The sequence below is a fragment of the Propithecus coquereli genome, unplaced genomic scaffold (genome assembly GCF_000956105.1).
Source record: "Propithecus coquereli isolate 6110/MARCELLA unplaced genomic scaffold, Pcoq_1.0 Scaffold155, whole genome shotgun sequence".
Lineage (NCBI taxonomy): Eukaryota > Metazoa > Chordata > Mammalia > Primates > Indriidae > Propithecus > Propithecus coquereli.
Window position 1 is genome coordinate 2,908,348 of NW_012139969.1, and position 12,966 is coordinate 2,921,313.

The 12,966-nt window shown below is 37.7% G+C and overlaps 1 protein-coding gene across 1 annotated transcript in view; it reads right to left on the bottom strand.

The window, feature by feature from the left end:
• The window catches only part of BBS4 (Bardet-Biedl syndrome 4), a 40,783-nt gene that overhangs the window by 13,212 nt on the left and 14,605 nt on the right, over nucleotides 1-12,966 (bottom strand). Inside the window, exons 2-6 of the mRNA XM_012640654.1 lie at nucleotides 11,425-11,482; nucleotides 8,876-8,955; nucleotides 7,344-7,407; nucleotides 5,016-5,127; nucleotides 3,602-3,674 (exon numbers count right to left, since the gene is read on the bottom strand). Coding sequence (XP_012496108.1) covers nucleotides 3,602-3,674; nucleotides 5,016-5,127; nucleotides 7,344-7,407; nucleotides 8,876-8,955; nucleotides 11,425-11,464 — 369 coding nt within the window. The 5' untranslated portion in view covers nucleotides 11,465-11,482. The remainder of the gene's footprint in view (nucleotides 1-3,601; nucleotides 3,675-5,015; nucleotides 5,128-7,343; nucleotides 7,408-8,875; nucleotides 8,956-11,424; nucleotides 11,483-12,966) is intronic.

Consider the following 12,966-nt stretch of genomic DNA (forward strand, 5'->3'; position numbering starts at 1 on the left):
AGAGATAACAACTGATTTAATGTTTTCCAAGTCTCCTAAAATAACAACAGCAGAACACCAATCATTTATTGAGCACCTAACTATGTATCAGATACACCAGGCTTTATGCCACATATATATATTACTTTAATTTTCCCAGCAAATCTGCAACATAGTTACAATTTTTTCAATTTTCCAGATAAGGAAATTGAAGCTCAGAGAGATTTAGTAGTTTGCCTAACTTAACATAGTTCAAAAGTGACAGCTGGGATTTTTCTCTTCTTTTTCAGTTCCATATCCTAAGGATAATTTTAACCATATATAAACATAGACAGAATCACCATGTACTCATCATCCTGTCCCAACAACTATCCAATCCATAGCCCATCTACTTCTACTACTTTTGTAAACAAAGACCAGAAAGCACAAAATTTCATCCACAAATATTTCGGTATGTATTTCTAAAAGATAAGGTTTTTAACCTACCCACAATATCGTACTTGAAAAAAATTAATTGCTTTACATTAGATGTCCAATTATGTTCAAATTTCCAATTATCTCACAAATGTCTTACATTAAAAAACTTTTTTTCTTAAATCACAATTCAAATCATGTTCACATTACAAAGCATTGGGACCTGAACTCAGGTCTGCCTCCAAAATTTGTGTATTTCCTACTTTGTCAAGCTATGACAACGTACACATGCACAGATAGAGAAATACGGCGTTTCTTGTCCCTTAAATGTCCTGAAGGCTAACTAACTCCTAACCTTTTAAAATCATTTGGCATAGATACTATTTGAGAAGGCAGCAATATGCCTTAAACAAACTGACAGCAAAGGAATCTGGAAAGGAAAATCAAACAAATCAGAGTCAAACCCTATCTTTCATGAGGGAGGGAATCCAGCAGACATCCTACAAAGGCAGCTGGTATGGTGGAAAGATCACAGGCCGAAAGTAAGGAATCCTAGATTCTATGCTTGAATTCTATCTCTGATTCTGTCACTACTTCACCGTGTGCCTTTGGCAAGTTATTCCACCTTCCAAAGCCTCAGCTTCTTCCCTCACTTGTCAATAGGGGAAATTCTCCCTGTTTAACAGAGCTGTTCCAAAAGTCAAGTAAGATAATGGCAGGAGGAATGATTACTCCCCTGTTGAAGCCAGATTATGGAATACCCTAATGAGTCCAGAAAAGTATGGTTACAAGGTTTTCTCCAGGAACTTACGAAATACCTAGGGTAGAGTGCTGGCTGCTTGAAGAATGACTACTTCTGCTAATGCCAATGCAATGGTTATCCCAAGTGAGTCAGTTAATACCAAATGAGCTCTTTTAACGAACTGGATAGATTAACAGACACATTCCATTCCCCCTCTGACCCTGAGCTCTCCTACTTCACCTCCTCTCTGTCTCCCTCTATGGGTTCTTTTCTTCTGCTCAGCCCTTTGAAATTGGTTTTTTCCCAGGGTTCCATCCTCAGCTCACTGCAGGGTGATCTCATCCAATCTCATGGAACAGCTGCCAATGCAGCTGTTCCAGGGCCTGGGTCTCCTACAATCACCACCTTTATGTTGCTGACTCCAAAATGTACATCTCTAGCTTAGAACACTTTCGTCTTAGATTTCTATATCCAACCATACACTGGACACATCTCGATTTAGATACCAGAACCTAAAACTTACGTCCAAAATCCTCTGAAAGGCAGGATTCAACTCTAATTTGTTATCATCACCTTCTCCCCACACTTGCTCCTCTTCCTTCCTGTATTTCCTATTCTAGTTGATTTTCATAATCCACCAGTCCACTTTTGCATCTCCAAAGCATAGCCCAGTCGCAGGTTCCCCACCCCTAGCCCAGTGCCTGGCATATAGCAGACATTTGTTGAAAAAAATAACTGAATGAAAAAGTAAAAAAATTTTTATCTGTAGCTTCACTCTGACTGTTGGCTATAAAATACTCCATGGCATAAAGACTCAAAATAACTCACTCTTCAGACCCATAAAAGAAAACTGACTGAAAAATTGAACACACTTCAAAAATAATAGTGCCATAAGAACTGCAGAAGAAACCCATGCTAATTCTCTGTACTAATAAATCTAATTCTTCACTCATAGATATTTATGTCTCTCCAATAATCATCAAAAACTTAAAAAAAAAAAAAACAACAACATTAAAAAAAAGAACCAAAATGAAGAGAGGAAGAAAAGGATAGTTCTGGGAAGCAGAACAGACCTTCGAGAATCAGAGATATTGGAGAGGCTATTACAGGAAGAAAAAGGAGGTAGAAACTGAGAGAGGCAAGTTAAGGGACATGGAGAATAGGTAGAGAACATGTCTAATAGAGAGTGGAAAACAGTATGACAGATACCATTAGTTATCTACCTAACATCTACTCTCCTTTTTTTCCTAACAGAACCCTAGTTTTGTTTAGAATGGCAATGTGACCAGATTAAAAACTACATTTTCCAACCTTCCTTACAGAAGGGGTAGCTGATGTGACATAACTGGAAGTTTGCTGGGGACTTCTGGGAAAGTTGCACTTTCCTGATATAGGCTCTGTCCTTTTCTCCTTGTTGCTTCCTCTTTCTCCCTCCCTGGAATGCAGATGTGATGTCAGAGCTGCAACAGTCATCTTGTAACCATGAGGAAAAACTCTCAGCCTTGACAACCAAGGACCACCAAAATCAATGCCAACAACTACTTACCTGGACTTCTTATGTCGTGAGAATAAAAAATAAGCCCCTAATTTGCAAAGCCAATGTTTAGTCAAATTTTCTGTTGCAGTTACACAAAATCTCCAATTGATACAAAGAGACAATGGAGGGGAAAAAATAATCAAAGAATTACTCAAAGAAAATTCCCTGGCCGGGTGCGGTGGCTCATGCCTGTAATCCTAGCACTCTGGGAGGCCGAGGCAGGCGGATTGTTTGAGCTCAGGAGTTCGAAACCAGCCTGAGCAAGAGCGAGACCCCCTCTCTACTAAAAATAGAAAGAAATTAATTGGACAACTAAAAATATATAGAAAAAATTAGCCGGGCATGGCGGCGCATGCCTGTAGTCCCAGCTACTCGGGAGGCTGAGGCAAAAGGATTGCTTGAGCCCAGGAGTTTGAGGTTGCTGTGAGCTAGGCTGACGCCACGGCACTCTAGCCCAGGCAAAAAGAGTGAGACTCTGTCTAAAAAAAAAGAAAAAAAGAAAAAAAAAAATTCCCTTCGCTCAAAGGCAAGGGTCTTCAGAATGAAAGAGCCAACTGAGTGTCAAACAGATGGGAGAGAAACAAAACACAACTAGATGCCTATTGCTGACATTTTGGAACTCCAATGATAAAGAAAAAATACCCAAAGCTTCTAGAGAGGAAAATGGAGTTATCAACAAAATCAGATTGGTAAAAGACTGTTTATCGGCAACACTGACTCCTAGAGAACCACGCAGCAATGTCTGCAAAGCTATGAGACAACATGATTTTTGATCCTATACTTAGATAAATCATCAATCAAGTATGAGGATGAAATAAAGACATTTTGGGCATGTAAGAATTCAGAAATAATAACATAAGACAGCTATATGATAAATGGAACCACCAGCATATTTACTAATAAGAAAGATCTCAATGTTCCCTACTTACCCAATCTTTCTGGTTAAGTTTAGCTGCTTCATTATATACTTCAGTGGCAGCTTTATGTTTTCCTAAAAGAAATCTGTGGAAGATATATTTTCCATAATTATTACCTCAAAATTCTTAGACAATTAACCCCACTAGTCCCACATTTTACTCATATTTCGCAGCAGAGAATTCTGGAAGCCTTTTCCCTATGAGCTGGTTGTGCTGGTTTGGCCAGTGAGGCTGCTATACACCAACAGCAGAGGCTTTCTTTGTACAGATTGTATTGGCAGCTGTTCCAGAGCCTTAGTCTCATTCTACACCAATTTTAGTCAAAGTCTTCTATAATTTTTTTTCCTACAATGTACACGAAATGTAGACCAAAAAAGAAACAAGAAAAGTGATATTCTTGCTGGTAAGCAATAGGTGCCATCATTTATCATCATCCATTAGGGACATGTCTTTTCCTTCCAAGCCTAAGTCCCTTTCCTTGATATTAGATCATGAATTTGGAGAGAAATAAGAAAACCAGGCTCTTTGTAAAAACAATGCAGTTATGAATGACAATGCAGGTAAGAAAGTGGAGATGGGAACTCCATGGAACAGAGTACCGGAAAGAGGGTATACCTAACAGCTTATTAAGACTTGGAGGTTGTTTCCATCTAGGAAGCTTCAGGAAATTCACTCGACAAATACAGATGCTCCTCAATTTACAACAGTTACGTCCTGATAAACTCATAGTAAGTTGAAAATATTGTTAAGTCAAAAATGCATTTAATACATCTAACCTACTGAACATCATAGCTTAGCCTAGCCTACATTAAACGTACTCAGAACACTTACATTAGCCTAGAGTTGCACAAAATCATCTAACACAAAGCCTATTTTATAATAAAGTGTGGAATATCTCATGTAACTGATCGAATATTGTACTGAAAATGAAAAACAGAAGGTCGTATGGGTACTCGAAGTACAGTTTCTACTGAATACATACCAATTTTGCACCACGATAAAGTCGAAAAATCATGTTAAGTTGAAACATAAGTCGGGAACTGTCTGTACTTACTAAAAACCTACTGTGTGTCAAGTATTATGTTAAGTATTAGAAGAGTAGATGAGAAAAATTCCATGGGTTGCTAATATGATTAGAGGACTTGGGCACAAGATGTCACTATTTCCATGGTAAACAGTATCAGTGTTCTCCCATCAAACTAGAATGTACAGTATTTTAAATCCTTAGTTCCTTAATATTAGTTATTTCATTTTCTCAAATTTCAAAATTAATCCATGCTGTTCAAAACAAATCCCATTATACCTATTAAACCACTTTCCCCCTATGCATCAGGCTGATCAGGCTGCCAGCAGCAGGCTGTGCCTGAGAATGCCTTTTCCGCTGTTCTTTGTGAGTGCCTACAGCCTCCAAGTGACCAATACTCACAAAGATCTGGCCACCTGCTTGAGGTTATCAGCACACTGAGGACTGAGAATGGCACATGTCTGAAAGAGTTCTAGAGATTCTTGGATATTTCCTTCCAGGCGAAATATCAGTGCTGCCAAGAAACAGAAAATGCAGAAAATAAAACCATGTTCTGGGAAGAATGGAGCCTGGCATCAGAAAAACTGGAGAAGAAAGTGGGAAACCACATCAAAGAAATCCAAAGATAATTTTGTCTTTAACACAGATATGACTTCAGATGAGTTGAAACAACAAAAGCTGTTGATAAGCCAAAACCTTTTCAAATAAAGTAGCTACTTCTCTACTCCCAGCATCCGCCACATACGTAATCAGTTCCCATGCAAATTATCACACAAACTCTTCACAATAAGAACATTTTGGTGCTTCCCTACCAGATGCTTTATTTATTATGATAATTCAGACTTTCACTTGATAGTTTTCAAAGAGAGCTCTCAAATGGAGTAAGCAGAATCAATATCCCAAGTCCAATAGAGAGATTCTGGCAAAGAATAAAGTAATATTTCAGACTTTGGTTTTCAGCATAGCAACTAATCAGAATCAATAATTTTCCCTAGGCCTAAGTTTTCAGAAGAATTTATCAAGCACTGAAAGTCTGGATCTTGTGATATTGGGAATAAAAGAGCTTTTCTTTTTTTGCTATGATGTCCTAAATGTGTCACTATCTTTACAATTATGTCTGAAAATTATATATTAATCTGAAGTCTATAAATGTGATGAACGGTAAACAAAACCATTCATTTACATTAAAGAGTCTTGTGGCTCATGCCTGTAATCCTAGCATTTTGGAAGGCTGAAGTGGGAAGATTGCTTGAGGTCAGGAGTTCAAGACCATCTTGAGCAAGAGCAAGACCCTGTCTCTACAAAAAAATAGAAAAATCAGCCAGGTATGGTGGCATGCACCTGTAGTCCTAGCCACACAGGAGGCTGAGGCAGGAGGATCCCTTGAGCCCAGAAGTTGGAGATTGCAGTGAAATATGATGACACCACTGCACATTAGCCTGGGTGACAGAGGAAGACCTTGTCTCTAAAAAGAAGGAAAGAGGGAGGGGGGAGGAGGGGACGGGTATTTGCATACACAAAGAGTGCAATGCGCACCACCCGAAGGATGGACATATTTGAAACTCGGACTTAGGGGGTAAGCGGGGGGGCAAGGGCAACATATGTAACCTAAACATCTGTACCCCCATAATATGCTGAAATAAAAATAAAAAAAAAAATTAAAAAAAAAAAGGAAAGAAAGAAAGTTCCTGGAAAAAGTAAGGATGCTACTTATGGCACTAAAAGTATAAAACTGAAGTCGGGGGTTCCTATATGTGGTTTCTGATGCATTTAATTTATTCTCCGCTTTATCCTGTGTACCTCTAGGCTTCCTCCCCTTATCCTGACTCATCTTACAAAAATCCTCAAGCCCTTTCTCATCTTTTTTTTAGCTTGACAAGGAACCCTTCCAAAAACATCTTCTGGCCTTGAAATCCACTGCATGAGGCAGGAATCCTAAGCATCCATTCTGAAAAACACTAGCCAGAAACTAAAAGAACAGTGAATAACGGTAGTAAATTTTTTTAACCGTACTAATCATTTCTGAAATCAAATCCAGCCCAAGAATTATGTTCAGATTTAAAAAAAAAAAAAAAAGATAATACTGAATTTGTGGAACATTTATAGTCATGCACCACATAACAATGTTTTGGTCAATGATGGCCACATATACAACAGTGGTCCCATAAAATTATAGTGGAGACGAATAATTCCTATCGCCTAGTGACATCATAGCCATCATAATAGTGCAATGCATTACTCACCTGTTTGTGGTAACGCTGGTGTAAACAAACCTCTGCACTCCAGTCATACAAAAGTGCAGCACACTCACCACTGACTTACCCAGAGCAGTTTCCAATCCTGCAAACTCCTTTCATGGTATACACTTTTTCTCTTTTATACTGTATTTTTACTGTACTTTTTCTATGTTTACATACACTTACAACTGTGTTACAACTGCCTACAATATTCGGTACAATAACACGCTGTTCAGGTTTGTAGCCTAGAAGCAATAGGCTATACTATATAGCTTACATGTGTAGTAAGCTATACTATCTAGGTTTGCATAAGTACACTCTACAATGTTCATACGATGACAAAAATGCCTAATGGTGCATTTCTCAGAATATATCCCTATCATTAATGGATGCGTGACTGTACTTGAATTTAAATATTTCCTAAATTATTTGCTCTTTTTCAAGAATCTAGGCAAAGCATATTTCTCTAGCAAGAAGAGAATTCGTATCTTACCTTGGACATAGATAGCATATTCACATAACCCCTGAGTCTCCTGAAGCTGTTCTTTGATAACAGCCTGAAAGAGGAAGAAAAATACTTCTGAACAGTGGTTAAGTTTCTTCAAGTCTTTAAGAAAAGGTAGACATGGCTGGGTGTGGTAACTCGCGCCTGTGATCCTAGCACTGTGGGAGGATCACTTGAGGCCAGGAGTCCAAGACCAGCCTGGGCAACATAAGGAGACCCCATTTCTACAAAAAATAAAAATAAGTAGCCAGGCTAATTAGCTGAGTAGCCTCAGCTACTCGGGAGGCTGAGGCAGGAGGATCCCTTGAGCCCAGGAATTCAAGGTTACAGTGTGCTGTGATTGCGCCACTGAACTTCAGCCTGAGCCTCTAAAAAAAAATTAAAAAAAAAGAAAGAAAGAAAGAAAGAAAAGGTAGACATGGACAAGGGGAACATGTAAGAAGCCTAGGGTACTAGTAATGACTAATAAAGTAGTTCATTCAGTCTTTTAAATCACAGCTCTCTTCTTCTAATTACTTATTTTATCTAGAACAGGGATCAGCAAACTATGGGGCTCACAGGCCCCGTACACTTTTGTACAGCTCTCAAGCTAAGAATGGTTTTTATATTTTTAAAGGATTATTTAAAAGAATAAGATGATGATGAATATGAGATAGAGACTGTATGTGGCCTGCAAAGCCTAAAATATTTACTCTCTGGCCCAATACAGAAAACATTTGCCAACCCCTTTCTAAAATCTAACTAGGAAAGCTAAGAAAAATATGAAAAAATTTCCAAGTAATATCACAGAAGGAAAAGAAAGAGAACCTCTCCAGATCCATACTGGTACTAAATGTTATTAGTTCTGTGCATTGCCATAGGTATAAATGCCGCAGGTATAAATTAAAAACCACAGCCTGAGAAGGATTACAAAGCTCCAAGTGCCAAAAAAACACAACACCAATGATATATTTTGCATGTTAGTATCGCTACAGTCTGTTAGCAAGTTTGTAACATACATGGTATGTTACCAAAGAGAAAAATAGAGACAGGGAAATACCAATGGTTTTTAAATATACAAATGATCATCAACCTCATCATAATAAGAGAACTATAAAATAAATCTAAATGAAATACCATTTTCCACCTATCCAAAGATCAAAAAGTTAGATGATATACTGAACTGAGCTGAACATCTGTCTCCACCAGAAGACCAGCAAGTCCCAAAGAGTGGCTGCTCTTTCAGTTTGGTCTTTACACGAGAAGACACATGGAAAATACCTGAACTTGACCCACAGCCTACAGTCATACCCAGCCAACCCACAGCCAATCTGAAAGCCCATGAGCAATTAATAAATGTCTGTTGGGGGCCACTGCAATTTTGAGGGTGTTTGTTAAGCATAACTATCATAGTAAAAGCTAACCAATACACAAAATGCGGGGAAACAGGATTTATATATTACTGGGCTATAAACTGCCACATTCTGTGTGGCCTAGCTAACATCCTGCTTCACATTTTCTCTATCACTGCAATCTCTCACCTTGCATGCTTCGTAATCCTTCCGGATATAGTGGAGATGTATCAACCAGTTCTGCTTCTCCAAAATAGGAAAATCTGGAGCTAGGTAACATATTTTGACAAAACAAACAACACAGTCATTAGATTTTCTCCTTTAGCACTGTCCTCATGTCTAAACTAACCATAAGCATACTGCAGTATCACATTAAATTCTTTATGCTGCTGACTGTAAGATTACAGTACATAAAAATGTATAAACTATTAAGCTAAGAGATATTTGTCCTGCTATTAAACATTGAATATATATTTCTTTTGAGTTTTTGTGGCTTATAATGTCAGTCTCTCAAATGATAACTTGGCCTGAAAAATGTAAAATCATCCTTTGTGTCTTCTCCTTTAATTCTCTTCCTGATTCCAAAGGTGAATAGAAAGGCTTTCTAAAGGACATTTCAGGAATGTTACTAACAAATCATATATAACACAGTTAATAACACATCTGATAGATCAGAGTACCAAAAATATTTTAAGTAGTTAAATATAATCTTTAGAAATAGCTCAAATGGGAACATTATGCTGTTACCTAGGAATGAAAAGTCAACAATGAAAAAGATCTATTTGAGTCACTGAAAATGGCTCCTGAGACAGAAACCATAAAATGAGTTACTTGCCCACTGAAACCAAAAGTTTAAAATACAGGTATAACTTCATTAAGAAATTACTTTCCTATGGTAACACAGAGTAGAAGGATCCACATCAACCTCAAAATAGTGAAGATCTTGAGGAAGGGAGAGGGAGGAAGGGGATTAGGAAAAGATAAAAAGGAGACTTTAACTCTTTAATGCATATTTCTCAAAAAATAAAAATAAAAAGCTTTAAAGTAAACATGGCTATATGTTTTTATTTATTAAATATGGCCAGTATATTTGTATTATTTTTCGTGAACTTTAATATATGTTTGAGACAGTCCCTGATTTTTAAAAATGGAAAAGAAAAGGAAGAACAGAGGAAGAGAGGGAAATGATTTATAATCCATTTCTTCATGTTCCAGCACTTTAGGAAAAACAACCTACAGAAAACCTAAAACTTGTTATGTCCATAATATGACAGAAAGGCAAAAAAGCTTACTGTAACCAAGAGTTAATGTTGCCTGAACACAAAAATTAAGAAGTAATGCTGTCTACTGCTTCCCAATAGGGAATATCCATGGAATATGTAAGAGAAAATTATGCCAGAAAGTATAGATATGATTTTATATTCCAGGAGAAAGAAAAAAGATAAAATTTTAAGCAATAACTCTTCATCCTCCGATTACATACATTCTCTTAGTAGGCCCACACTTTCTAGTCAGTAAGAGCCTACTGGAGATTTTCCTAAGACTTTTGTTTCCTTTATTCCCACCGCCTCCCGCACCACCCCCGCCACCGTCTCATCAGTCACCACATCTTAGCCATTCATATTCTGCCTAACCACATCCAGAATTAAATTTTCTTCTAAAAGCCACACAAATCACCAAGATTAAAGATGTGTGTGTGTGTGAAGTGGATAAAGAAGTGCACCATAATGAATAGTTCTGGGACAGGTGGCTTACTGAATAATCTTGGACTCAAGTCTTAATTGTATGGCCTACCTCTCTGTCACCTACCCACTAAAGGGAAAGAGTGAAAGAGAAGAAGGCACTGAACTCTTTTGAGTTTATAATATCCCTAAAGTATCATTGCTTCAACAGCCTAAAATAAAATTTACAAAATGAGACTTTTGAATTCTTGCCTGTTACTAAACTCTCACAATAAAAGACAAATCATGCTTTGTGCTCACTGGGTGAAGACTGGAGAAAAAAATGTTCAGTTTGTAAGATAGCTCAAGAGCCCAGAGGCTCATGAAATGGAGCTCTACGGATGAGAAGAAAGGAAGGTCCTTTTACACTCCTAGAAATAGAGTTAAAAGAACTTTAGCTTTATCAAAAATTTTAGAGAACATTTCAGTGCCCCATAACTGTCCTATTACCCAATATGTGACCCTGGGAAATTTACAATTTCCTCATCTGTAAAATAGAGACTGATTCATTCATTCGTTCAACCAATATTCTCTATGTGCCTACCATGTGCCAGGCACTGGGGATACAGAAGTGAACAAAATTGACTCCCTGATTTCAAGTAGCTTATAATGGGAGATGGGGGGTGGGGCTACTATCAGAAGGGATAGATAATACAATGTTATAAGTGATATTTTTCCATGGAGAAAAATAAAGCAGAAGAAGGAAAGAGACTGCAAGGCAGGGAGTTACACTTTTTTTTTTTCAACAGGCTGGTTGCAGAGGAGTTACACTTTTAAATGGGAGGGTCAGGGAATAAAATACTCATCCCCACAGAGAGTGAGGACTGAATACCTTAATATACATAAAGACGCTCAAATAATGCCTTGTACAAATTAAGCCCTAAAGAAATATTAGCTACTGTTGTTGCTGTTATTTTATTATCCTTATTATTTAGGTATTCTCAAAAATGAGGGAATTCTGGATACCTCAGAAATCCCTAGAGTCTTTGAATCCTGAATTTACAATTAGAATTTTACCTGTAAATGTAGGGGCTGAACTTCTTGTATTCCAAATCATTGTACACTCCAACTCCCTCTACGAATGGGGATACTGGTTCTTATATATTTTTGCAGGTATTATGACAATTACTATAATATTTCAAAGATCCTTCAAGAAAGATAGGCATGTAAATGCAAAGCAGAGCCTCCTCTACTTTACAACAAAGCACAGCAGCCATTTATGATGCTACACTTCAGGAGCCCATGTTACCACAGAGGACAGGAAGCCAGCTGTGAGAGGAAGGCAAGGTAATGCCCTTCAGCTGGTTGTAAAAAAAGACCTCATTCATAACCCACCACTCACTATCCCTCCACCATAACCAAGGCAGTGGGATGGAAGGCTGGCAACCTAGCAACAATACTCCTGTGCCCCATTCTACTCCTTTGTGACATCTCTTTCCCTTCTTTCTCCCTTTAAGGATGCACCCAACTTATGTTTAATTATAAATAACTCCCTAACACTGAATAAACATGACACCTCAGGAATTCTTCCGTTGTTTGCCCAGGTGCTAAATTCTCTCAGCAATGGCCCTACCACAAACCTTTACATTAAACTTTGATTAATGCTAGGGATAGTATCCTGGGTATGAGTGCTAAGCAGAAAACTACTATGGTCCAGATTTTTAGTTGAAAAATTTCCCAAAATGACCCAGGCTTTTGCAAGTATATTGCAAATGAAGCCTTCCTTTTTAAAGAATCTCTTTCAGGACTAGCAGATATGTATGTAGCACATAAAAGTCTTTATATGTAGAATTCCAATCTTGATTCAGTACCAGCCTTCTATGGGACCTAGGGCAAGTTATTTAACCTCTCTGGGCCTCCATTTGTCCCCCTATAATTTTCACTGGAAAATATGAAAAATCTGAAAGTGGCCATTCAATAAATTTTAATTTCCTCATGCCAAATTGGAATTATAACACTTTTCTACCTCAATATGATATTTGGGACATCAAAAGATATAATAAATCTTAAAAAGAATGTGAGTGTAGGACATTTCTATTACTATCATTTTGACCCTGTATCAGAGTCTAAAAGGAAACCACCTGAGGGACTTTAGTGCAGAGAACAGGTGATGGAAGAAATGGGAGACCTAATAGGGAATGGTGAGACAAATCAGAGGTCTGCATGAAGGAAAGGAGGCCGCAAGGGTCAGCTCCTCACAATATCAAACAGAGAAGACAGGGAATGGATCTGAGGGCAAACGGGTCCAGGATCAGTAGAAACATCAACTCTGTTCAGGAACATAAATGATGATGAAGGAGAAAAAGACTGAGCTGAATTGGTATTGACTCAAGGATACATACTAGAAGCTGGCTTTTAATTTTTGCATTAAATTGCTGCTATCCAGTTTGTGTCTCATGAGCTTAAAATGGGATGAGGAAGAAGAAAAGTCATATACAAGATCAGTTAACCATGGCTTTACTGTATATGCTAGATTCTTTAAAATTAGTTTACTTCCTCAAATCAAAATTTAATTATTATATTGTATCCTTTTTTTTTTTTTTTTTCTGTCTTCCTCTG